The 27,576-nt window shown below is 47.8% G+C and overlaps 2 protein-coding genes across 7 annotated transcripts in view; both read left to right on the top strand.

Moving 5' to 3' along the window:
- Nucleotides 1-27,576, top strand: part of OBSL1 (obscurin like cytoskeletal adaptor 1) — a 185,314-nt gene that overhangs the window by 96,989 nt on the left and 60,749 nt on the right. The gene's annotated exons all lie outside the window — the stretch shown is intronic.
- CHPF (chondroitin polymerizing factor) lies at nucleotides 692-27,117 on the top strand. Its single transcript, XM_082237277.1, has 4 exons — nucleotides 692-2,165; nucleotides 19,100-19,664; nucleotides 20,448-20,630; nucleotides 24,817-27,117. Exons 1-4 carry the CDS (start codon nucleotides 1,861-1,863, stop codon nucleotides 26,080-26,082), a joined length of 2,319 nt encoding a protein of 772 aa, XP_082093403.1. The 5' UTR covers nucleotides 692-1,860; the 3' UTR covers nucleotides 26,083-27,117.

Here is a 27,576-nt window from a genome sequence, read left to right on the forward strand (position 1 = left end):
CATGGGGTCACAAAGAGTTGGACACGACCAGGGACGCGGACTTATAAAAAATATTGGGGGGGCCCCGGGAAAGCTCATGAATAATAAATGAGCTCATGAATATGCAAATAAAGTGGCTCCGGCCCCAAATAGGGCAAGCCACGCCCCCCAGCCAGCCAATTGGCTGGCTGGGAGGTGTGGCCAGTCGGGATTCCCCTGTCCCCTGTTCTCTCGCGGGAGACGGCCGGGGCTCTCAGACTAGGGCGCGCAGCTGGCTGGCTGGCTGGCGAGGGAGCAGGTGGGGAGGAGGCGGGGGACGGCGGCGGCGCTCTGCTGGAAGGGCGCCCGAGATTATTGGGGGGGGCTGAGCCCCCCCAAAAAATTTTTTGAGGGGGCTCGAGCCCCCTCAGGCCCCATGGAGTCGGCGCCTATGGACACGACTAAACAACAACAGTAGGCTGCAACCCCTGTAACTAGCACAAAAGGTGCCTCCCTACTCCAGTAGTTTTCTGCTTGCATGGGATCTGATTTTGTGTGCTATGCTGTGCTATTTTGCACCTTCAAAAATGGATAATGTGGAAAAAATGAAAAACACAAAACTTGAAACTGTTAAATTTATTTTAAATTGCAATAATAATACAACAAAGTTTCATCATTTTTTCTCAAATACCAGAAGAAAATGTTTTTGCACACAAATAATTTTGAACAATCTTGTGAAGAGCGATGTTAAATTTTAAGTCTCTTAAAAGTTTCAGTCTCAGGCACATCAAAATCTCACTCCTTTGCCAATTTTGCCACCAAATCCTTCAGGTCAAGTGATGCTTGGGCATGCTGAGTTGATATGGTTGCTAAGCCAACAGGTCTCTTTTGCAAACACTGTTGAGCGTGTGCAATTTTTGTAAGTTTGAGCTCTGAGAAATGGCGTTCAAAGTACAAAATAAAAGCAAAATATTGTTAGAAATTCCCAAGATATAACAAAAAGTAAACTACATAAAATTGCACCCCTCCGAGGTCTGGGAGCCCCGCGAGGCCTCCACCTCTAGCAGCATGAGAACGGGTTGCACTCCAGTTCCCTCCCTGCAGCATCATCACGAGCAGCAGCAGCAGCGGCGGCGGCAGCGGAAGTTTGCCTGGCTCACGCGGGACAGCTGGGCCCGCGGACCCCCCGCCTGCTCTCGCCGCACCTTCTTTCAATCAACGGTCCAGAAAACCTAAGGCGGGCTTTGACGAGCGCGCATCTTCGGGCGGGCATTGGCTGGGGGTGCGGCCGGCCCAGTGACGTCGAGCGGAGGGGGCGGGGATTGCGCGGGGGTGACACGTCGGACGGCGCCGGCGGCGGATCTCCTGCGAGACAAGCCAGGAGCGGCGCCTCCCCTGCCCACCGCCCCTCGCGCCTTCCGCCCTTCTGCTGCCTCGCGGGTCGGGATGGGGCGGCTCTAGACCAATAAGGCTCCGGATCCCGCAAGTGTTCCAGAATTGGGCCGGCCCGCCCCGCCCCCCTCCGTTGCTTGGCAGCGGCGGCCCCTCCCCCTTCCCAGGACCCGAAGCCGGGACCCGGTTCGCTGCCCCCCTTTGCTCCGGCGCCTCGTCGGAGCGGCCCTTCCTGGCAGGAGCCACCGACCCCCATGACCCCTGGGCCTGCCGGAGAGGCCCCCTGGTGACCTTCGTGGGCAAGAGCCCCCGGGCTCCTTGGCCTCAGGACTCCCCACAGCTTCCCCCCTTCCCCTCAGGAGGTTTAAAGGCACGCCCTTGAGCCCCTTCCCCTGTTTGGCCACCGAGGCGCCCCTCCCGGTGTCCCCTTCAACTCGAGACAGCCCCCCCCTTGCCACGCTGCCCTGCTTGTGCCCAGGTGCCCCAGCCTCTTCCCAGCACACTGGCGCCATGCGCTTCTCCCTGGTGCTGTCCCTCCTGCGCCCTGTGGGGCCTGTGGTGGTCGGGGTGTCCCTGGGCTTCACCCTCAGCCTGCTCAGCGTCACCTGGGTGGAGGAGCCCTGCGGCCCCAGCCAGGGCAGCCTGCGAGATGGGGGCATGGAGCAGCAGCAGCACCAAGGCGGGCAGGGCAACGCCGCCCGCAAGCCCAACTCCGTCCCTGCGGGGATGGGCACGGAGCCTGAGCAGAGCTGGGAGCCCCGCGTCCTGCCCTACAAGCCTCCCAACCCGGGCAAGGCTGCCAAGAAAACTATCAGGTATGGGGGGGGGACGAAATGGGGTGGCTTGGGGGAGCAAAGGGTGTGTATCGAAAAGGGAACAGGAAAATGGGCTTTGGCCCAAATGTAATCTCAAGGTAATCTGGCCACTGTTTGGGTTCCCGTGGAATTTAGAGGCTCACAGGTAGGTGTAATTTGCGGCCTCTTTGTTATACTGCGGTGGTCATGTGATGGGAATATGCCACATTATGTGACCTATTAGTGGTTCCATGTAGCTGCTGGCCTGTGGACATAAATACTTGTATGTAAGCAATCTTTTCATAATGCTGAATGAAACCAGTATAACATTCGATCAATATAGTGTTCACCCTCATAGCAGCCCTATGGAGGTAGGTGACAGGGACTTGTGACTGGCCCGAGGCCACACAGTTAAACCCTGATATAGGTGGGACTTTAATCCATGCCTCCCACGTGCAACACCTAACTGCCTATTCAGATGTGGTAAGCACATCCATAGTGGGCCTATGTTCAGAACAAACGTGCAGATTCATGGGCTGTTTCCTGTGGTGGTTCCAGTCAGAGATTGGTTAAGGGTCTTCAGGGCCCTGTGGGCTGGGGGAGAGCTTTGTTGTTGGCATCCACCTATCTCAAGTGACATAGAGGTGTGCCTCCACGGGTGAAGTCGAACCACTGTGTTGGCATCACTGAAGTGACCTCCCAGGGGCACAAGGCTGGGCAGTATGTATGGGAGGTCCTGGGCTGCCCAGACAAGAAGACCCCCCTCTCGGCCTCACTGATGTGGTCCAAAGGAAGCAGAGCAATATGTTTGACACCAGCTTGGCTGCAGGAGTTGCCGGAAGGAGGCATACAAGATGCCAAGCAACCTAAGGGTTTACTCCTTTGCCTTTTCTTCTCCCGAAGATATTCTGCAAGGCTTAAAACTTGCTTTTTGAGAAAACTCGGCCTTGGATGAAAAAGCTATGGAGGGCCATGGTACAATAGAGCCAATCCCTGATCGTGGGCATGGAGTGCTATGGTTCTCTGAGCCCCCTTCTTTCTGCCTCCTGCCTTCAGACTGCTGCCCTCCTTTTTTATGACATCCCACAGGAAAGCTTGGGGCTGTGTTCTTCCTATTCAGGAAGTCTTTCGGTACAAATAGTTTCCTTTGAAAGGAAATGGGCTTGAGCAGTGCTTTTCTCAGGGGGTATGCAAGGGTACACAGTAACTGTACCTCTTTTTGTTGTTGTTAAAAAGTGTGGCACTTACTGTAACAACTTTATGGTGTGTACCAGCACCTACCGTATTTTTCTAGAAAAAAAGCACTGGGCTTGAGTAAAGAAAAGCAATGATGGGCTATTGCTGTTCCAGAGGTAGCTGAATGAGGGCTTAATCAAACAACAGTGTATATCTTGGGCTTCTGCAGAACCTTTCAACACAGTTGTTTCTCCTCCCTTAATAAATGTAATAATATTTTTAATTTTTATAGCACTTTAGATGTTCAAAATATTTCATTTATTTTATCTGTCTGTAATCCTTACTATAACCTTTTAAGCTAAGTCAGTATTATTATCCGCCAGATTTAGCAGGCGGGCAGAGAATGAGATAAATGAAGTACCTAAGGCTGCCTAGTGCAGGGGGTTTCACATATTCTACCCCCAGGACCTACTTGCAGTGGCTGAAAATTGCTGAGGCCCACCAGTCAAAAAATAGTGGTGTATTATTATTTTTATTACATTTATGTACCACCTTTTCCTCCAAGGAGCTCAATGTGGGGTGCATTATTATTTTCTTCATCATTTTCCTCTCACAACAACTCTGTGACGTAGGTTAGGCTGAGAGACAGTGATTGGCCCAATATCACACACTGAGCTTCATGGCTAAGTGGGGATTCGAACTCTGGTCTCCTAGGTTCCAGACCAGCACCCTAACCATTAGGCCACACTGGTTTTCCAAGTGTAGGGGCAGGGGCAGGTACAAAATGGTGGCAAATAGGCAGAATTTGGCATTAGTTGGCAATTACTGACATCATATCTAACTTATCTTTGGAAAATGCTGCATTCCTTGCAGCATTTTCTTTGTGATATGGAGTTTGATATTTCAGCTTTCCTCAAGCAAAGTACAGACATTTGCTCTGGAGGTATTTTGGCAGCCTCCCCATTTAAGGCAGTATTGGTTGATCCAGAGACAAAGTGGAGAAAACTTTTTCTTTTATATTTCCCACCTTCTCACGCTGCCTGCCTTTCAGAGGTTTTTACCCCCATCTCCAGTAATTTCATCATCCATTCTCCTTCCTTACTCAACTTACACCCCTGCCCCCAACCAGTTTTTTTCCTCTCTCCTCTATTGTCTTTTTACATTCGCTTCTTCCTCCTTTAAACTTCCTTTCTATCCACTTTCTTTCTATGTTCAGTTTTTTCGTTTATTATTTTCTATTAAAGGTAAAGGGACCCCTGACCATTAGGTCCAGTTGTGACTGACTCTGGGGTTGCGGCGCTCATCTCGCTTTATTGGCTGAGGGAGCTGGCGTACAGCTTCCGGGTCATGTGGCCAGCATGACTAAGCCACTTCTGGCAAACCAGGGGAGCGGATGGAAACACTGTTTACCTTCCTGCCAGAGCGGTACCTATTTATCTACTTGCACTTTGACGTGCTTTTGAACTGCTAGGATGGCAGGAGCAGGGACCGAGCAACGGGAGCTCACCCCCTTTTATCTCATTTCCCTTTAATAACACCTCCCCCGTCCCTTTTCCTTCAGAGGAAGAACTTCCTTTCCTCCAACTCTTCCTGAACTTCTCTCTTGCTTTGTCACCATTACTCATCTTGCAAAATGAGTTGCTTGTGCTGATACTGGTCCAACTGAAAGGCTGTGGCATGGTTAGGGGGCTGGACAGGCAAATGAGGAGGCACTAAGCAGTCTGTGGTTCTAAGGCCCACCTGAAAGTGGCCCAAGGCCTATTTTCAAAACCAATGACCTAAGTTCTTTGTAGAGGTGAGATTCAAACCAAGGACTTCTGATTCATAGTTCATTCTCTTAGCTGTAACACTACAGATCTCTGTACAGCTTATTGGGTGATTTTGGCACTTTCCTTTATGAAAGTCCTCCTGTTCTTGGCGTGCTGCATTTATATGTCTACCACCTTGAATTCCATGGAATAAAGGTGGGATCTGTACTTTTCTAGTTCTCCAAAAGACTATTTTGTCACTGGGAAAGTGCATTTCCCATCACCATCTACCACATGTTGCACTGACTAATGAATTTTATCTGTGTGTTTTTAAAAAACAATGTGTAAAATGTATTGGAGACTCTGCACTCCTCCTGAAATAGTAAAAGAAAGGAGTACTTGCATGTCTGGGAGGAAAATAAGATTTGTGGCCCTTGTGTGGGTTAATTAATAAAAGAACCAGTTGGATGCCTGGATTCAAAACATGGGACTTTGCACACACTCCATCGGAGGAGAACCTCCAGCAAAATTTAAAACAGTCATAGAGTTAAACTGCAGCATGAGAATATAGGTTGTTAGACCCCTTTTCATATCCTGTTTAATCTGCTTACAGCACTTGCCCCTCTCTCTACCGCTCTGTCAATGAGCAAACCACACTCGTTTAACAGCTTTACTAACAAAACCCAAATGTCAGATTCATGCATTATTCCATGCTGCAGCAAGGAGAACACAGGCAGAATGCTCATGGGTACAAAATACAGATAATTAGCTTCAAACACCCAGTCTTGGCAAGTTCAGACATGTCCTTCCTGGTCGATTACATGGGACAAAGATAGTGTGAGGAAAGGAAAGGAAAGAAGCTTCACTTCCTCACCAAAGGTGAGGGGGTGTGACCCAACTGAATCTAGCAATAGAACTTTGGTCTTAACCCCTTCAAGCATTACCGTATTTTTCCGTGTATAAGACTAGGTGTTTTTAAAAAATAGGATTAAAATTGGGCCCCTTCTTACACACGGGCAGTTCTGAGGGGTGTGTTCTTAATTTGGCGTCCCCCAAAATAGGGAGCGTCATATACATGGTGGTGTCTTATACACAGAAAAATACAGTAATTAGCCCTATGTTTTCTTGTTTTGTTTGACTGCAGTTTCCCACGGCATGAATATTTTGGGGCAACAAAATTATACAAAGACTGTTCCTCTCTGCCTGCTTTTAGCAGTGCCTTGCAATTTGAAGATTTTCTTAAAAAACCTTTTTATACTTCTTCAGGTCTCACTTTTCTAGCACAGAAGTGCTTATTTCCTTTAAAAAACTGACCTCCTTTCTTGCAGCAATGTCCATTATTTATGGACTGCACAGTGCTCCATCTAGGAATATCCCACAAAGGCAAAAAATGGTTTTGACTGTTTGTTTTACATAGGTTTCTACCCTGTCTCCTTTATTATTATTATTTTGCAGCCCAAATAAGCTGAGAGCATGGTGGAGTCTTCTCAGTGCTCTACTGTATGCTCAGATCCTGATTTACCATGCCCACAAAAACTTAATTTGCAGTTGTGCAGAAAAGGTGGTTTTGCTTTTGTGTTCTCCAAAGTCTATGGCTTTTTGAGTGGGTGATTCTTCCAGACTTTGAAAACAAGTAATTTCCAGGAAAGGGTTGGCTGCTATGCTTCAGAAAAGTCCTGTGGCTCCCTTTGTCCATGCATGTGAATAGTCAACACATATTGATAGGTCAACATGCATTCAAATATTTCCTATAAGGGTCCTCATTGATGGTGGGGCACTTGGACATTTATATTGGTACAAATCTATTTAATCCAGAATGACAAAAATAGTGTGGATGGTATAAAAGCCCCAAAATGTAATCATGTCAAGTTGACCTTTAGGTATGTCCATAAATGATTTGCCATTGTTTGGCATGTTTGTTTGAGTCCTGCACACCATATAAGGTTTTCCTTCTCCCTGTGTGGAATGTTCCCTTAGTCCAAATTGCTGACCAGGGAAGTACCAGCTTTCTGTGTTTAACGGAGATGATATGGGATATCATTGCATAGCTTTGTACTATTGTGGATCCTTCTTTCCACTTTTCCAGTTTATTCCAAAATATGCAGCCAGCAGTGCTGGCAGCTAAAGTCTGGGCACACACCCTGGTTGCACTTTAATACTTAGTTGATTTTGTCCTTGTAACTTGCTGCTTACCAAGTGTTAGTAATGGTTGTCCCTAGCAGAACATATGAATGGCAAAGGACATGACACTGCTATATGTCTGCTAGGAGGGAGAAGTCATATCACACACCAAGCTACTCAAGTTTTTGATACTGAGTTGTCTGCACCCACTAACCTTTTTTTAAAAAAATGTATCACTTTCCATTTTTCAGCAATAAAAAATAGATAAAAAACCCAAAAATAACATCAAATCAACTCCCCACCCCCAATCCATGGAATAGTGGGCTTCTAACAACTTTTAGCACCCTTTAACAAACTACAGTTCCCATGATTCTTTGGGAGAAACCATGGCCTTTCAGCTGATTCCTTGGTGGCCCACTGGAATGCGGAATTAAACAGGGCTATTGACTGTCTGGCTCTGAAGCGCCCTCTCCGATTGCATGGAGCTCGGACATCCCTGTGGTTTTCCCTAGAGCTGAGGACAATGAAACAATTGCTGAGACGGCTAGAGTGCCGGGGGCAGAAGATTCATTTTGAATCGAACCAAACATGGGTTAGAGCTCAACGTTGAGCCTACCAAGTGGTGATAGCGATGGTGAAGAGGACCTTCTTCGCCGCCTCCTATTGTATCTGCAGAAAACAGCAGCAGAAAACGCTTTCAGGTGGTTGCAATCTAATGGAACCACCTTTGCTGCCAGGGCCTGGTGAGGACCCCAAGATCTCCTGCAATGATTTTGGAAAGTTTTTTGCATATCAAGTCACTCAGATTCAGAAAGAGGTAGGCTTCACCATGGTGGTTGGACCAGGGCAGGAGAGTGCTAGAGTCCTGTCTAGTCAAGTTGCACGGGGTCAGTTCCAATCTGTTACCTCTTAGGATGTGGACAGGCTGCTTGGATGAGTGAACTCGACCACCCTTCTCCTTGATCCTTGCCTGTCCTGCTCATAAAAGCGAACCAGGAAGGGCTGGGTGATGGGCTCCATGGGGTGGTGAATGCCTTCCTCTGTAAAGGGTCTTTCCAGACCTGCTTAAAGAAGCGGTTATTCAATCACTTCTTAAAAAACATCTTTGGACCCGGCCAATATGGCCAACTATCGCCCAGTCTCAAATCTTCCATTCTTGGGCAAGGTGATTGAGCGGGTGCTTGCTGAACAACTCAAGGCATGCCTGGAGGATGTGGACCATTTGGATCCCTTCTAATTGGAATTCAAGCATGATCATGGGACTGAAACGGCCTTGGTTGCGCTGGTCGATGATCTCTGGTGGGCTAGGGACAAAGGTGAAAGCTGTTTCCTAGTTCTGCTGGATCTCTCAGTGGCCTTTGACACCATCGACCATAACATCCTTCTGGAACGTCTAGAGGGGCCGGGAGCTGGGGGCACTGTTACACAGTGGTTCTGCTCCTTCCTCCTGGGCCATGTTCAGAAAGTGGTGGTGGGGGATGAGTGTTCAGACCCCTGGGCTCTCACTTGTGGGGTGTCTCAGGGCTCTGTCCTCTCCCTAATGCTTTTCAACATCTATATGAAGCTGCTGGGAGAGATCATCAGGAGGTTTGGGCTGTGTGTTCACCAGTATGTGGATGATACCCAGTTCTACCTCTCCTTTAAATCAGAACCATTGAAGGTCCTCTGTGAGTGTCTGGAGGCGGTTGGAGGATGGATGGCAGCTAACAGATTGAGGCTGAATCCTGACAAGACAAGTACTATTTTGGGGGGACAGGGTGGGCAGGTGTGGGGCACTCTCTGGTCCTGAATGGGGTAACTGTGCCCCTGAAGGACCAGGTGCGCAGCCTAGGACTCATTTTGGACTCACAGCTGTCCATGGAGGCACAGGTCAGTTCTGTGTCCAGGGCAGCTGTCTACCAGCTCCACCTGGAATGCTGACTGAGATCCTACCTGCCTGCAGACTATCTCGCTAGTGTGGTGCATGCTATGGGTATCTCCCACTTGGACTACTGCAATGCACTCTACGTGGGGCTACCTTTGAAGGTGACTCGGAAACTACAACTAATCCAGCTATACTGGTGACCGGAAGTGGCCACTGGGACTATATAACACCAGTCCTAAAGGGTCTTCCTTGGCTCCCAGTGTGTTTCCAATCACAATTAAAATTGTTGGTGCTGACCTTTAAAGCCCTAAACGGCCTTGGCCTAGTATACCTGGCCTAGTATACCTGAAGGAGTGTCTCCACCCACATCGTTCAGCCTGAGGTTCTCCACCGAGGGTCTTCTGGTTCCCTCACTGTGAGAAGCAAAGTTACAGGGAACCAGACAGAGGGCCTTCTTGGTAGTGGCACCCTCCCTGTGGAACACCCTCCCATCAGATGTTGAGGAGATAAAGAGGTACACAAGATTTAGAAGAAATATATTTTAAAAAATAAAAAAATTGTCCAGTAGCACCTTAAAGGTAAAGGTAAAGGTACCCCTGCCCGTACGGGCCAGTCTTGACAGACTCTAGGGTTGTGTGCCCATCTCACTCAAGAGGCCAGGGGCCAGCGCTGTCCAGAGACACTTCCGGGTCACGTGGCCAGCATGACAAAGCTGCATCTGGCGAGCCAGCGCAGCACATGGAAACGCCATTTACCTTCCTGCCAGTAAGCAGTCCCTATTTATCTACTTGCACCCGAGGGTGCTTTCGAACTGCTAGGTTGGCAGGCGCTGGAACCGAGCAACGGGAGCGCACCCCGCCGCGGGGATTCGAACCGCCGACCTTTCGATCGGCAAGCACTAGGCGCTGAGGCTTTTACCCACAGCGCCACCCGCGTCCCTAGTAGCACCTTAGAGACCAGCTAAGTTTGTTCTTGGTATGAGCTTTCATGTGCATGCATACTTCTTCAGATACACTGAAACAGAAGTCACCAGTCCTTTATATATAGTGAGAGGATGGGGAGGGGTATTACTCAGAAGGGTGGTGGGAATGGGTGATTGGTTGATAGGTGTGGTCTTACAGGAAAAATCAAGGGATGAGATGGCCAAAAATAGCTTTATCATGTATAATGAGATAAGAATCCAATGTCTCTATTCAGAACAGGTCTCTCCATGGTTTTAAGTTTGGTAATAAGTTTTAATTCAGCAACTTCTCTTTCCAGTCTATTTCTGAAATACTTTTGTAATATGACAGCTACTTTGAGATCTTGTATAGAATGTCCTGGGAGATTGAAGTGTTCTCCTACTGGTTTCTCTGTCTTGTGATTCCTGATGTCAGATTTATGTCCATTTATCTTTTGGCATAGGGTTTGGCCTGTTTGTCCAATATAGAGAGCTGAAGGGCACTGTTGGCATTTGATAGCAAACACAATGTTAGAAGATGAGCAATTAAATAGTCCTGAGTTAGTATGTTTGATGTTGTTGGGTCCAGTGATGGTGTTGTCTGGGTGTAAAGGTAAAGGGACCCCTGACCATTAGGTCCAGTCATGGCCGACTCTGGGGTTGTGGCGCTCATCTCGCTTTATTGGCCGTGAGAGCCGGTGTACAGCTTCTGGGTCATGTGGCCAGCATGACTAAGCCGCTTCTGGTGAACCAGACCAGTGCACGGAAATGCTGTTTACCTTCCCGCTGGAGGGGTACCTATTTATCTACTTCTACTTTGACGTGCTTTCGAACTGCTAGGTTGGCAGGAGCAGGGACCGAGCAACGGGAGCTCACCCTGTCGGGATTCGAACTGCCGACCTTCTGATTGGCAAGTCCTAGGCTCTGTGGTTTAACCCACAGCGCCACCCTGTCTGGGTGTATGTGGCAGCAAAGTTGGCATCTGGGTTTATTACAGGCTCTGTTACTTTTTCTTTTATATTTCCCACCTTCTCACGCTGCCTGCCTTTCAGAGGTTTTTACCCCCATCTCCAGTAATTTCATCATCCATTCTCCTTCCTTACTCAACTTACACCCCTGCCCCCAAACAGTTTCTTTCCTCTCTCCTCTATTGTCTTTTTACATTCGCTTCTTCCTCCTTTAAACTTCCTTTCTATCCACTTTCTTTCTATGTTCAGTTTTTTTGTTTATTATTTTCTATTAAAGGTAAAGGGACCCCTGACCATTAGGTCCAGTTGTGACTGACTCTGGGGTTGTGGTGCTCATCTCGCTTTATTGGCTGAGGGAGCTGGCGTACAGCTTCCGGGTCATGTGGCCAGCATGACTAAGCCGCTTCTGGCGAACCAGAGCAGCGGATGGAAACTCCAATTTTCCTTCCCGCTGGAGCGGTACCTATTTATCTACTTGCACTTTGATGTGCTTTCGAACTGCTAGGTTGGCAGGAGCAGGGACCGAGCAATGGGAGCTCACCCCGTTGCGGGAATTCGAACCACTGACCTTTTGATCGGCAAGTCCTAGGCTCTGTGGTTTAACCCACAGCGCCACCCGCGTCTTGTAGTCTTGACTGGTCCCATTAACTCTGTGTAACCCAGTAGGATACAGGCTCAGTTCTGGAAATTAGAGCCATGCAGAGATTTCCCTGTGGGCAGGGAACACTTTCTCCCTTTGGGTCTGGAGTGCAGAGAGCCCAAAGGCACAGGCATAGTGAGCTTTAACAGTGACAAAGAACCACATTCTAAAGTTTCTGGCTTGCTTTAGACTATCAGATCCTAGCTTAATGAGCCAGGATATACACAGGCTTTGTGCTCTCAAATGCAGCCATTTTTCTCTTCATTTCTCCCTTTGTGCAAGTGCAGAATCAAGCCAGAAAGCTGCAGTTAACCATGCCTTTCCAGGATTTGCAAATTGGGAAATGTGTTTAAGGGCTTCCAAGCAAGTCAGGATTTAGAGCCCTACTTTAAATCATAGTGGACTCACTGTAGCTTCCTAGTTTGTTTCGCTGCTTGCATGAAACGGAGAAGCAGTGTGGGCACTCAGAGGGTGTGTGCAGTTGCACAAATATTGTACCTAACTTGGCTTACTTAAGGTAGGCTTTGATCATGCATACCTGGCCACTGTTTCCCCAGAGATGGGAATGAGGGGTGTGTGTGCATGCGGAAAGGGAATCAGGAGACTTGCTGCTCCTATAGTCACACATTCTGTTTGCCGGTTGCCCAGTTCATTGCTCTTTTTAGTTAAGAGTGTCATTTATTCTGACAATTTATAGTGACATATGCTCCTTCCCACTCTCAGTGTGTGCATGTGTCTGTCTGTGTTTGCTGGGGTTACTGGTGGTTAATACTGCCTGCTGGCAGTCCAAAAGACTGCCTTGCCTTTATTATCTCTCTGCATTTTCTCTTTCTCTCTGTCCCTCCCTCCCTCCTTTTCAGGAAATTGCCCTGTTCCTTACAAGGTTTAACTATGTCAAGCCTTTTTTTAATAAGATATTTATTAAAATTTTCAAAGTATTACAAAATAAAAATAAAAAATAAGAAAATACAAAATAAAAATGGTTATAAACAACTCATTCTTTCCATTACTTATTTTTCATTAGCTTGTTTCCCGGACCTCCTCACGCCTCCCTTTTTTGTATTCCAGTTCAGTTTGTTGGTTCAGCAAATCCTTACCCTCTTTGTTTATCCTAGTCTTTAATCTTAAGCTATTGTAATGTTAAATTTTTACCTATTAATAATCAATTTTTCATATTCCCTTATAGTATTACAGCTGAAAACCACTTAGTTTCTATCCAACATCATTCTAACATTCATTAATTTTACAATATTTCTGTAGATAGTCTTTAAATTTCTTCCAATCTTCTTCCACCGACTCTTCTTCCTGGTCTCGGATTCTGCCAGTCATTTCCGCCAGTTCCATATAGTCCATCACCTTCATCTGCCATTCTTCCAGGGTGGGTAGATCTTGTGTCCTCCAATACTTTGCAATGAGTATTCTTGCTGCTGTTTTGGCATACATAAAAAAAGTTCTGTCCTTTGGCACCAATTGGCCGACTATGCCCAAGAGAAAGGCCTCTGGTTTCTTCAAGAAGGTATATTTAAATACCTTTTTCAATTCATTATATATCATCTCCCAGAAAGCCTTAATCCTTGGGCACATCCACCAAAGCTGAAAGAATGTACCTTCAGTTTTTTTACATTTCCAACATTTATTATCGGGCAGATGATAGATTTTTGCAAGCTTGACTGGGGTCATGTACCACCTGTATACCATTTTCATAATATTCTCTCTTAAGGCATTACATGCCGTAAACGTCATACCTGTGGTCCATAACTGTTCCCAGTCAGCCATCATTATATTATGTCCAACATCTTGTGCCCATTTAATCATAGCAGATTTCACCGTTTCATCCTGAGTATTCCATTTCAACAGCAAGTTATACATCTTTCACAAAATCTTAGTTTTGGGTTCTAACAGTTCTGTTTCTAATTTTGATTTTTCCACCTGGAAACCAATTTTCTTGTCCGAATTATATGCCTCCATTATCTGATAATACAGTGGTGCCTCGCAAGACGAAAAGAATCCGTTCTGTGAGTCTCTTCGTCTAGCGGTTTTTCCGTCTTGCGAAGCAAGCCCATTGGCGGATTAGCGGATTAGCGCTATTAGCAGCTTTTAGCGGATAAGCGGATAAGCGGCTTAGCGGCTTAGAAAAGGGGGAGGGGAAACCCCGCAGGAACTCGCAAGACATTTTCGTCTTGCGAAGCAAGCCCATAGGAGATTTGTTTTGCGAAGCACCTCCAAAACGGAAAACTCTTTCGTCTAGCGAGTTTTCCGTCTTGCGGGGCACCACTGTAATGAAGCCAATCTCGCACTTTGTTTTTTAGTTTCTCAAAACTCTGCAATTTCAATCTATCTCCCTCTTGTTCCAGAATTTCCCAATATTTCGGCCACTTGGCCTCCATATTGAGCTTTTTCTGTGCTTTTGCTTCCATTGGTGACAACCACCTTGGGGTTTTGTTTTCCAATAAATCCTTATATCTTATCCAGACATTAAACAATGCTTTCCTGACAATATGATTCTTGAATGCTTTATGTGCTTTGACCTTATCATACCACAGATATGCATGCCATCCAAATACATTGTTAAAACCTTCTAAATCCAAAATGTCTGTATTTTCAAGAAGCAGCCATTCTTTCAACCAGCAAAAAGTTGCTGATTCATAATAAAGTTTAAAGTCTGGCAGGGCAAATCCACCCCTTTCCTTTGCATCAGTTAATATCTTAAATTTTATTCTGGGCTTCTTGCCCTGCCAGACAAATCTAGAAATGTCTCTCTGCCACTTCTTGAAGCAATCCATTTTGTCCACAATTTGCAATGTTTGAAACAAAAACAACATTCTAGGCAATACATTCATTTTTATCACAGCAATACGACCCAGCAGTGAAAGCTTCAAGTTTGACCAAATTTCTAAATCTTTTTTCACTTCGGCCCAGCATTTTTCATAGCTGTCTTTAAATAAATTCCCATTTTTTTGCTGTCATATTAATCCCCAGGTATTTCACTTTCTTAACCACTGTCAAATCTGTGTCATTCTGAAACCTCTCTCTCTCAATCGGTGTTAAATCTTTCTCTAAAACCTTGGTTTTTAACTTATTCAGTTTAAATCCTGCAACCTGACCAAATTCTTGAATCAGTTCTAAAACCCTTTTAGTACTAGATTCTGGCTCCTAACTATGTCAAGCCTTTATCCTCAGCATCTCTGTGCCAGATATTCTGTGTTTGCTTTCTCTCCCACCACCACTCCTTCCTTGCCTTCATCTCTCTGCAGTGTGTGTTGGCCCCTTTATTTCTCACCTTCCCAGCCTTGGGAGTATTGCTTGTCTAAGTGAGCCCCATGAGCACCCCTCATCCCTGTTCCCCACCCCCTTCCCAGTCATGATGTGGGGGGCGGGGAGAAACTCTGCTTTGTTTCTCCCCCTCTGATCCCTGGCACCAGGATTACCATCTCTTCCTTTCTCCTGCGTGCCCTCAACTCAAAAAACGGGTGAGATCAATGCTAGGGGTTGGGGGCCCAGGGACGAGGGACTGAATGAGCTGTGTTGTCCCCAGGAGTGAGTGAGGGTGGGTGGGATGGGCAGGAAGCGGAGGGGCTGAATGAGCCCACTGTGTGAGTGGAATGGGGGTGGGTGGGTAGGAAGGCAGGAAGGAAAGGTTTCCTGCTGCATTTGAATAATTAAAACCTGAAACTTATTGTAAGAGACAGGCCACCTGCATCCTAACACCAACTGTAATGTCACAGGGAGCAAGATACCCCCCCCTCCCCATTTTCTTAACGCAGCCCCTACCTAACTGGGAGATGTCAGAGTCTTTCCGCCCCCTCCAGATTCACAATTGCAGCAGTCAAATTATGGTGGGAAGCTGAATTCCCTAGGCGTTTGGATTCTAGTCTTGACAGCCTCCCCTTCTCTTCGCACTCTTGAGCCTTACACTATTGCTCCTTCCTCTTGCTACTCAGTTGGGGATTATGATTAGCTCCTTAGGGGGCCGCCTAGGATGGAAGCTGAGGCCAAGTGAGATCTGCTCAGCCATGGCTACCCTCTCTAACATTTTGCTAATTTGCCCATCTGGGTGTCTGTCTTGCAGGTTGGCTTCAGTTGCTTGCAGTGTCTTTTTTTTATTATTAATGATATTTATTAAGGTTTCAAAGAAAAGAATTACATAAATTAAAAAAAGAAGAAAAAGAAAGACAAAAGTAAAAATAAAAGAAAAAGTACAAAATACAAAAAAGATAAAAAACACTTAAAAAAATACATCAGTCTTTCCATAGCTTACATTCATTTCCTTGTTTCCCTGACCTCCTCACGCCTCCCTTTTTTGTACAGTGGTGCCCTGCAAGACGAATGCCTCGCAAGACGGAAAACCCGCAAGACGAAAGGGTTTTCTGTTTTGGAGGCACTTCGCAAGATGAATTTCCCTATGGGCTTGCTTCACAAGACGAAAGCCCATAGGGAAATCTCCGGGGACCTCTTTTAAATGCTGGCGGTGGGGAGCAAAGCCTCCCCTCCCCTCCGGCCTGCAGAAGAGGTCCAGGAAGGCCGGTGGGGGCCGAAAGGCTTTGCTCCCCACCAGCAGCATTTTAAAAGCAGTCCGGGATAGCAGGGAAGCGCTTCCCACTATCCCGGACGGCTTTTGAAGGCAGGCGGGGGGGAGCAAAGACTTTTGCCCCCCGCCGGCCTTCAGAAGAGGTCCTGGACCTCTTCTGAAGGCGGGCGGGGGGCAAAAGTCTTTGCTCCCCCCTGCCTGCCTTCCCGGGAGAGCGGAGAAACGCGCTGCGTTTCTCCGCTGTCCCGGACAGCTTTTGAAGGCAGGCGGGGGGGGAGCAAAGACTTTTGCCCCCCGCCCGCCTTCAGAAGAGGTCCAGGACCTCTTCTGAAGGCCGGCGGGGGGCAAAAGTCTTTGCTCCCCCCTGCCTGCCTTCCCAGAGGCTTTTAAATCGCCCCGGACAGCGGAGAAGTCCTCCGCTGTCCCGGGGCGATTTTAAAATGCCGCCCGCCAGAAGTCCTCCGCTGTCCCGGGTTTTTTTAAAATGCTGGGGGTGGGAAGAAAAGCCCTTGTCCCCCCCCCCCAGCCTTCAGAAGAGGTCGGGGGACAGACTGTCCCCGGACCTGGTCTGAAGGCGGTTTCCCTAGGAACGCATTGATTGATTTTCAATGCATTCCTATGGGAAACTGTGCTTCGCAAGACGGAAAAACTTGCGGAACGAATTAATTTCGTCTTGCAGGCACCACTGTATTCCAATTCAGTTAGTTAATTCAGCAATTTCTTTCCCTCTTTGTTTTTATCTTAGTCCTTTAACATAATATATTATAACTTTGGATTCTCACCTGTTAACAATCCATTTTTACATACACCTTTATAACATTGCTGCTTAAACCACTTAACTTCATTCTGACATCATTCTAACATTCATTAATTTTGCAATATTTCTGTAAATAGTCTTTAAATTTCTTCCAATCTTCTTGCTTGCAGTGTCTAAAATGGCTTGTGAGTGTGTGTGTGTGTGTGTGTGTGTGAGTTTTCATTTTTCTACATTTCAAAATAAACATTTTACAAATGTTAAAATATCCAATGACTTCTCTTCTTCTCCTTCCATGGTTCATCTTACATATCATACGTTCCTGCATATTTTATTATACCCATTCAAATCCAATTTTCCACTTTTACATCAATCAAATATTGTTTACTCTGTTGAATTTATCTTAATGCTGACAGCGTTTTCAGCTGCGTACAATTATTTTCCATATATTAAATAAATATTTTCTACTCTTCTTTAAATATACATTCTTCTTGCTCTCTTATAGTGAGAGTAAATATTTTAAGAGATGCAAGGAATCTCTGTCGATTGTTGGGGTTGCACTCAGATATATGGTGGTGGTGCCCCCTCAGCCTTCATGGAAACTTGCTTTCTGAGCTGGGGAACCAGTTCAGATCTCCTTTGGTGGAAAGAACAATGCAGAAGGAGGCTGAACCTGAGCTTCATGCTGGAGAATAATGTGGAAAGGATTTCAGAGGCAATGGGGTTGCACTCTGGGATACTCTGTTGCTTTGTGTGAGAGTCTGGGTTTCTTACATAAGTTGCAGAACACATTCTTGGTTATTGCTGAGGTCAGGGCTGTCTTACACATAGGTGCTAGGGCTGCCAGGCGCTGGGCTCTCAGGGACGGCAGGCCAAGAGTCCAGGGCCGAGAATTGGAGTCCGGGGATTGGGAAGAGCCGACAGCTGCGGCCGAGCAGAGGCCGTCAGAGCGCCTCCTCCTCGGGCTCAATTGTTGTTGCGCTGGGCTCTGCTTGTCCACCCCACCCCAGGTGCCTGGTCCCGGCCTTGCTCTGCTCCCACTGCCGCCACCTCCTCAGGCTACTCTGTTGTTGCTGAGATGGCTCAACAACTCTGGGCAACCTGAGGGGGTGGGCGCCGGGTGGATCTTTGCACCCCAGCGCCACATATGCTTAAGACAGCCCTGTCTCCTCCAGCACCATAATTCAAAAGCATCAATTCTTCGGCCATCAGCCTTCTTTATGGTCCAGCTCTCACTACCATACATCATTACTGGGAAAACCATAGCTTTAACTACACGGACCTTTGTTGGCAAGGTGATGTCTCTGCTTTTTAAGATGCTGCCTAGGTTTGTCATTGCTTTTCTCCCAAGAAGCAGGCATTTTTTAATTTCATCCGTTCCAAGACGGACAGGTTATAGTGGAGAGTTTTGACCAAACATGATCCACCTGGAGCAGGAACTGGCAAGCCACTCCAGTATCCCTGCCAAGAAAACTCCATGGACAAAGACAACAGGCTTTACAGGATAGCACAGGCCAAAAAGAAAGGACTGATTCCTTCACTCTGGGGGTGTACCTTGCAAGCTTAACTATGACAGTGGCGAGAGAAAGCAGAGAGGGATTGGAGAGGTAAAGGTAGCAAAAGAGCAGTGTAGGTAAATGTATCACTTAAGATGCCATTTTGATTACAGATTAAGGCACACCCACCCTTGTCCTTGTGCACGCGCACACATGCCAGCCGCTTTTTTGTGTTGTAGTCCCCCGTTGCTGTGGGCTTTTTTTGTGTGTGTGAATACTGGAACCTCATGGGCCATTCCCAGCCCTTTGTAATTTTCATTCCCGGCTAAGTGAAGGCTTATGCCATGAGGCCCAGTCATGCAACACTTGCATTCTCACATTTGCACACACCCAGCAGCTGCATAGGATTGCACCACATGGAAGCAGCTCCTGCACCAGTGCTGGCATTTGTGAGTGGGGCAAGCGCTGTGGTCATTTTATGGGGAAAGTGGGGCTTGAGGAGAAATGATTGTTTGCTGCTTGCAGCGCAAAGCCTTGTCTCAGCAGATCCCACTCTTCAAATGCTCCAGAAGGTGTTTGCAAATATGCTCAGAAACACAGGGCTGAGATGATGCTTCCTCAGTCGGTAGGGGATGTTGGTGGTGGAAATTTGTAGGCTCCTCTTCACCTCCTTCACTGCCTCACCTTCTCTTTCTGCCTGCCCTTTCCATTCCCCCAAAGGACCCGATACATCAGCACGGAGTTGGGCATGCGCCAGCGCCTCTTTGTGGGAGTGTTGACCTCGAAGAACACATTGCACTCCCTCGCAGTGGCGGTGAACCGCACCTTGGGACACCGGCTGGAGCGATTGGTCTACTTCACGGGCACCCGGGGGCGCAAAGTTCCTCACGGCATGACGGTGGTGACGCACGGTGATGAGAGGCCCATCTGGAACATGTACCAGACTGTCAAGTATGTGCTGGACCATTACGTGGCTGACTTCGACTGGGTTTTCCTGGTGCAGGACGACACCTACACTGAGGCCCACCGTGTGAACCGCTTGGCCTCTCACCTCAGCATTGACACTCTGCTCTACATGGGCCGGCCAGAGGAGTTCATTGGTGGGGACACGCAAGGGCGCTACTGCTATGGTGGCTTCGGCTACCTGCTTTCCCGGGCCCTTCTCCTGCGGTTGCAGCCTCACCTGGAAAGCTGCCGGAACGACATCCTGAGCGCCCATCCTGATGAGTGGCTGGGGCGCTGCATCATTGACTACACTGGGGTAGATTGTGTGGCAGAGCGTGAGGTAAGAAGGGCCAGCTGCACTGTAGTGTCCCTCTCCTGTGTTCAGTTATTTAACTTATTTTGTATATACTACTGAATCATAAAAAACCTCTAAGCGGTTTACATACAATATACGCAAATGTTATTGGTACAAAAAACAGTATGGCGGAGGCACCTGCCTAATATGAAGGGGCAGGGAGTTGCAGTGTAGGTGCTGCTAAGCCATGGGATTAATATCCTTGCAAATGTGGAATGAACATGATCATGTGTTTCAAAGATTAGGGGGAGGAACCAAACACTCAATATTACAGGATGAATTCTTGATCCCAGTTGAAAGCTGAGCATCCTCTTCAGACATGCTTTTGTTCCCTTACAACTGGAGGGGAATACCAGCTGGTTGTATGTTATGGTTATATGTACAGTGGTGCCTCGCAAGACGAAATTAATCTGTTCCGCGAGTCTCTTCGTCTAGCGGTTTTTTCGTCCTGCGAAGCAACCCTATTAGCGGCTTAGCGGATTAGCGCTATTAGCGGTTTAGCGGCTATTAAAGGCTCTTAGCGGCTTAGCGGCTTAGAAAAGGGGGGGGGGAGCAAAAAAAAATCGGAACACTCGCAAGACGTTTTCGTCTTGCAAAGCAAGCCCATAGGGAAAATCGTCTTGCGAACCAGCTCAAAAACGGAAAACCCTTTCGTCTAGCGGGTTTTCCGTCTTGCGAGGCATTCGTCTTGCGAGGTACCACTGTACTAACATGGATGGCCTGGATTTCCCCGCCAGCTGTTTTTCTCTCATTCCTTCTCCCCACCAGGGCCTGCATTACCAGTATTTTGAACTTGGAAAGAACACTGACCCTGAGAGAGAGAGCGACCCGCGATTCAACACGGCCTTCACTGTTCACCCTGTGCTGGACCCTGTCCAGATGTACCGGCTGCACAGACATTTTGCGCGTGTGGAACTGGAGCACACATACCAGGAAATCCAGCAGCTACAGGTAAGGCGGGGAGGACGTTGGATCTGGGTCTGTAACTGACTGAGCAGAGTGGGGGACTCTGTTCACTCTCCTCATGCGCCACAGTTTCCATTGTGGCACTACATTTGCTTACCAGCTATAGGAAAGTCAGCCGTGTTTTGTTTATTTTTACATTTATGTCACACCTTTTTCTTCAAGGAGCTCAAGATTGTCGTATGCTCCTCTTCCCTTCCCAATTCCATCTGTACAAGAACCCTGTGAGGGAGGTTAGGTTGAGGGACTTTGACTGGCCAAAGATCACTTAGTGAGCTTCATGGCAGAGTGAGGATTTGAAACTTGGTCTCCCATGCCCCAGCCCAACACTCTAACCACTGCACCACACTGGCTTTCTCCAGTGTAGCTCAGCTGTAGAAAGTAACTGAGCCCATTTCACTTCTGATGTCTTCTAGGGCGGAGATGGGGAACCTGGGGCGCTCTTGATTTTATTGGACAATCCATTCCTTGGGGATGTTTGAATCTGAAGCTATACCTTTCCTTTCCCCCCCAAGGATTTGGGCTTAACTGTGGCAACCCTCATGTTGGCAGTTTCTGAAATCTCCATATTTGGCAGCACATGCTGAGCTCTGACCCCTGGCTGTAGCTTCACCACTGGAGATTGGCTGGGGAGGGGGCAGGGCTGAATTTGAAGTGGTGATGGTGTGCGTGGGTGTGCGTGGGTGTGTGTGCGTGTGCTGGCTTGCTTCCATGCACACTTAACCTTTTCCCCACCCACTGCTTCTCTCATTGCAAACCCATTTCCTCCAGCTGCAGTTCCAACCCCTCAATTCGCTGAACTATTAACTACCACTTTTTACTGGGAAAATAAAGAGTGCACTAGTGAAACTGAAAAATGTATAGAATTTTTGGTTAATAGGTTTGTTTTTTAAAATAGATATACAGTGGTACCTTGGTTTACAAACTTAATCCGTTCCTGAAGTTCGTTCTTAAACCGAAAGTGTTCTTAAACCGCGGTGCGCTTTCCCTAATGAGGCCTCCCACCGCCAGTGCCCTTCCACCATTTGGCTTCCGTTCTTAGATCGAGGTAAAGTTCGCTATTTCTGGTTTTACGGAGTTCATAAACTGAATCATTTGTAAACAGGGCTATTCTTAAACCGAGGTACCACTGTATATGCATTCCAGATAACCTCAAGCTGAATCTTAGTGGGCATTGTTGCAGTGGGTTTCCTTCAATGAAGGTCTTAACCCAAGTCGTAAGTTTGGAGGTTTAGGCAGCAAGCTCGCATGTTTGATCAGCCAAAAAGGGCAATTCCTGGATTCCAAAGTGGAGGTTTGCTTTTGGGGAAATGCCAGACCAGTCCAGACAGCTGTCTGCTTCTTAATCTCATTGCTGAGCACAGCACTGGCTACCACGATGGACCTTGACTCATAGGCTGCAACTCTGCGTGCTATAAGCCGGGAACTGGGTGGCGTTATTGATGCCTTCATAGGTTCCACTATTAGCCTTTTGGTTCATGTAATAAAATCGGCAGAATATCGAGATGTGTGAAAACATACTTGAAAAATTGTAAAATATGGAACCGAAAATGCATACAGGTGCTCAGGAGCTACATTAAATTACATTGATTGCTATTGCACATTGGATTTTCCTTTTCTTTGCGCTGCTGTAAATTAATATTTGAGTCTATTGCCTTAGGTTATAATAAGTTTTAAAGTGATTTATTTATATAGTGCCCCTGCCAGTTGGCACTTGGGGACTATGACATAAAAGTAATATGCAGTAATGTGTGTAATAAAAAATGAAAATCCATTTTAAAATAACTTTTTTAAAAAAGAGAGAAATGGGGAGAAAGAAAAAGCATATACTTTGGTGGTGGAGAAATGACATGATGGTCAGTTCTCCCACCCCCTCCCCCATGGATCCTGGAGGACTTGATGACAACAACAGCAAATGTATTTGGAGGCTTTTTTTGAAAGGGGAAGGGGGAGTAACAGAGAGAGACCATGCCCTGCTTGGAGGGGAAGAGAGTGTGGAGCCCCCCCCCCAGGGGCAGAGATCTCTCCCTGGAGAGGAAGCAAATGTAAAGTGTTTTGCTCAATTGCCCACCAGCATAAGGTGTCATTTTTTTGAGCAGCAGGTGTTGTCTGAGTAGAGATAAACAATGGAGAGAGATTAATTAGGGTAATTATAATTTGACCAGGCGAACTATATTTAATCCATTGCAATCTGCTATGAATTAATGGAACTTTTCTTAAATAATGACAGTATATTAATCTGCACACCAAAATAAATAAATAAATAAAGGGCAATGAAACCTTTTCCATAAACCAATGAACACATTTTAAAAGGTGGTAAAAGCTGTAATTACATGTATTTAAAATTCACTTGCTTCCTTTGCCAAACCAACTCCTGATTGTTACGGACTAGGACCTAAGCTGAGGGGAGCTGCCTTTTCCACCTAATTTAGACTCAGTGGGGAGAGCTGGGTTGGGGGCTCTCACCTACTTGGGGGTGATGTGGTTACCAGCCAGTTTAGGGGCTTCATGGTGTCTATTTTGATTTTATTTAATTAATTAAGCTTCATTTTTCTACCTCTCCTCTTCAGAAGAGAGCCCAGGGCAGTGCACAACATGGAAAAAAATGCAATAATTAAAGTATTTAAAGTATATAAAGTATATAAAGTAATAATTAATCAATAATTAAAGTATCTAAAAATGGCAGCACTGAAACAGTATATTCAAACAACGTGATAACAGGACTGTTGAATCCCAGAGTTAATTTATGGCCCAAGACTAACAGCTCAACCCAAAAATATAAGAAAGTACAGTGGAAACTTGGTTTTTGAGTATCTTGGAAGCCAAACAATTCGGAACCCGAATGCCAAAAACCCGGAAGTAATTGCTTCCATTTTCGAATGCGCCTCAGAAGTTGAATGGCATCTGAATGGCATTTCTCCATTTTTTCAATGGATTTTGCCAACTGCCCATTGAACCTTGGTTTTCAAATGTTTCAGAAATCGAGCGGTCTTCCAGGACGGATTATGTTCAAAAACCGAGGTTCTACTGTTAACAGAATACTGCAGGCACATTAGGCAAGGCAGACCCAACACGTTATTTCCTGACTGAAAGCCAGAAATAAAATTGGAAATAATTTATGGAGAATTTTCTAAAGGGATCAATATATATAAACCGAAAGTGTGTTAATTTAATTAATGTGGCCTAATTTAAATGCAATAAATGCTGAAGAATGGGATTCAGTATTTGGGTGTGGTGAGATAGACAGGCGCATGTGAAGAGACTGGCTGCTTTGAACCATGTGGCCCATCTTTCACCACAATACTGTTTTATTTTTTACTTCATGGGGCAAAACAGTGCAGGTAAGCTAGTCCCAGAGCTGGGCTCATAGCGTGGGACCACACTGCCACCAGGTGGCTGGATGGTATAACTTGGCACACCCTGCTGCTTGCTGATCCTGCTCTTGTTTAATGCGCTTACACTTTGGGTTGGGCAGAAGTTCATCTGGGCTCATATGGAAAGGTCTGGTGCCCCAGGGCAGTTTGTCGCAGGCTCGGCTCGCCACTTGTCGTGGTCTAGCTAGCAGTGCCCCTGTTGATTTCCGCTCCGGGGTAGCTATGCTGGAGGGGTGGTCAAACTTAATGGTCCTCAAGCATGTAATGGATGATTTGTCTATTGGGAAGCGTTGGAGGGGTGGAAGTACTTAGCTTTTTGAAGTGTTCATGGACGCCTAGTTGTGTATTCCAGTCAGGCATCCTAAAGAGACGTGCCTGACCTGACTGTAGTGCAGGGATGGGGAAGCTGTGGTTGCATGTGGTTCGACTCCAGTTCCCATGAGCCACAGCTACTGTGGCCAGTGCTCAGGGATGATGGGAACTGGAGTCAGTTACATCTGGAGAACCACAGGTCCTCTGAATGAAGATTTACCTGGAAGGTTGAGGGGTGTGTGTAAAAGAAAGAAAGAAAGAAAGAAAGAAAGGAAGGAAGGAAGGAAGGAAGGAAGGAAGGAAGGAAGGAAGGAAGGCAGGCTAATATCCAAGTAAATATGGGAGCTGCTCTTAGCTATGGGGAAAGTTTGCCTTAAGTGTGTGTGTGTGTTTCTGTGTGTGCCTCTTAATTCATTTGGAACTGCTGGGAGTTCTGAAAAACTAAATTCTGAGCCTACATTGACTCTACCTGCACCCTCTCCTTTCAGCTCGAGATCCAGAACACCAGCAGCCTGTCTGCAGATGGCGACCTGAGTGCCACCTGGCCCATTGGCATTGCTCCCCCTTTCCAGCCCAAAACCCGCTTTGAGGTGCTTCGCTGGGATTACTTCACAGAAGAGGCGGCTTTCTCTTGCGTGGATGGAGCTCCCAAGTGCGAGTTGCATGGTGCAGACACAGCTGATGTGGCCGACGTTGTGGCTGCAGCTGTGGAAGAGCTGAACCACCGGTACCAGCCGTTGCTGCACGTCCGGAAGCAGCAGCTGCTGAACGGCTACCGCCGCTTTGACCCGACTCGGGGCATGGAGTACACCCTGGACCTGCAGCTGGAAGTGGTGACACAGAAGGGGCACAGCCGATCGCTGGCCAAGCGCGTGCACCTGCTGCGCCCTCTCAGCGAGGTGGAGATCATCCCGATGCCCTACGTGACAGAGGCCAGCCGGGTCAACGTCATCCTGCCCCTGACAGCCCCAGAGCGAGACTATGCCGCGCGCTTCCTGGAGGTCTATGCTGCGGCCGCCTTTGAGAATGCAGAGAACGCCGTGCTGACCTTCCTCTTCATCTACGACCCCTTTGAGGCTCAGCAAGTAGCCCAGAATGACGTCTTCCGAGCAGTGAAGGCACGCATTGCGGAGTACGAGCGGCGCTATGCTCAGGTGAAGATCCCCTGGATCAGTGTCAAGACAGATGCTCCCTCCCAGATCAAGGTGATGGACATCATTTCCAAGAAGCACCCTGTGGACACGCTCTTCTTCGTGGCTGGTGTGGGCACCGAGGTCACGGCCGAGTTCCTCAACCGCTGCCGCATGAACACCATCAACAGCTGGCAGGTCTTCTTCCCCATCCACTTCCAGGGCTACAACCCCACCATCGCCTTCCACAACCAGCCCCCGCCTCTGTCCGGCCTGGACCTGGTGCGGGATGCCGGCCACTTTGACCGCGATGCCTTCAGCGAAGCCTGCTTCTATAACGCCGACTACATGGCGGCACGCACGCGCATGGCGGCCGATGCCCAGGACAACGAGGACATCCTGGAGACGCTGGACATCTACGACCTGTTTGTCAAGTACTCCAACCTGCATGTCTTCCGGGCGGTGGAGCCGGCCCTCCTGCAGCGCTACCGGCCGCAGGGCTGCAACCCGCGCCTGAGTGAGGAGCAGTACCACCGCTGTGTGCAGAGCAGCCTGGAGGGCCTGGGCTCCCGGGCGCAGCTGGCCATGGTGCTCTTTGAACAGGAGCAGGGCAACAGCACATGAGCCCGGGGCCGGGGCCAGCCTGCCACCTCCCCTCTCCCCCTGCGCGTCTTCCCTGCAGCGGCAGAGGGCGGCGGCCCAGGATGGCTCAGGCTGGGCCTCAAGGGAGCGGTTCTGCTTGGCTGTCCAGGTTGCCTTGTGGACCAAAAGCGGGCATTGGCGGGTGGTCAGGATCCAGTCCCACTTCTGCCTTGCTCTCTTCTCCTCATGCAGGCCCAGGCCCTCCCCCCGGGCAGCAGGATGAACAGCTGCAAGTGCCAACTGAGCAAGGGCAGGCAGGGCCTGCTGTGGGACTTCTGCCTCAAACCTCTGGATGCCGCCTTGGTGGCACCAGGGCTTTTAGAAGAGGCTTCTGTGTGAGGGTGGGGTGGGCTGAAGCCGAGGAGGCTGGCTTGGGGTTTCTGGATTCTGGGGCAATAGAGGCAGGAAGGAAAGAAGCTGCCCCTTCAGGAGCACTGCTTGGTCCCCTTGCTGCAGTTTGGGTGTTAACTTAATGGACACTCCAGGTGTAGGTGCAGGATAATCTTCTGTGGGTGGGAGGGGCAGAGGGATTCTGGTTGGTTATTTTTTTCTCTTTGTCCGGTGTTGCTCCTTTTGGAAACGGTGACTCGGGCTGCTTTAGCCTCAGATTAGGAGTGGTAGGGGCAAGAGGGTGGCACAGACCTGGTGGGTGCTTTCACTGGGAGAGTCAAGCAGCCCCCTGATGCCAGGCTGGCTCTGGCACTGTGGGGATGAACAGTATTTCTGGGGCTGCCTGCCCTCTCTTTTGCCACCCGCTGGGCTGAAGGTACGTAGATTTCGCCCATCTTGCTGCCATGAGTGGTTGACCCAGAACTGTTCAGCAGAGCGGGTTGTGTCAATCAGCCAGGCGCTGGGACCAGGGCAAGGCCCAGAAAGGGTGCCGTTGTGTGTGTGCACGTGTGAGAAGGAGTTGGAGCTTGGCTCTCCAGTGGGTTTATATTTAACTTGGATTTGGGGCGGGTTGGTGACTAAAATGTTGTTTTGCATTTTAATAAACTGGAGCGAAGCATAAAGTGTTTGGTTATGATTTTTCTGTTCTAGGCTGTATGCATGCCTGGTTTGTATGATGGAGAGAGATTGTGGAATCAATAGAAGTTAATTTATGTATTGTATGATTCCCTTGAGATGAAAAGAAAGCAGTGATGTGTATTTCAAGGAATGTAATACAAGTAGTTAGGTAGCTGTGTCCACACTAGGGTGCTAATGTGCATGTGTGTTTTCCTCCACACATGAGTGCTTTCAATTGTATGCCTCCAAAACCTGTCCGTTTCCCATTCATGCTAGTGGGTGCTGCTTGAAGGGATACAGTAGCACTGTGTGTTGTTCTTCCATTCGTGCAATGAGTGCACCCTACACACCGTAAGTTCCAGGTGCCAGATATCTTTTGTGGGCATGCGCCTTGGTATGTTTACCTGTGTGCATGCACCTTAAAACATCTATCTATGAGATTTGCATAAAAGAGCTGCAAAAAATAAT

This window comes from Podarcis vaucheri (assembly GCF_965113315.1).
Source record: "Podarcis vaucheri genome assembly, chromosome: 1".
Lineage (NCBI taxonomy): Eukaryota > Metazoa > Chordata > Lepidosauria > Squamata > Lacertidae > Podarcis > Podarcis vaucheri.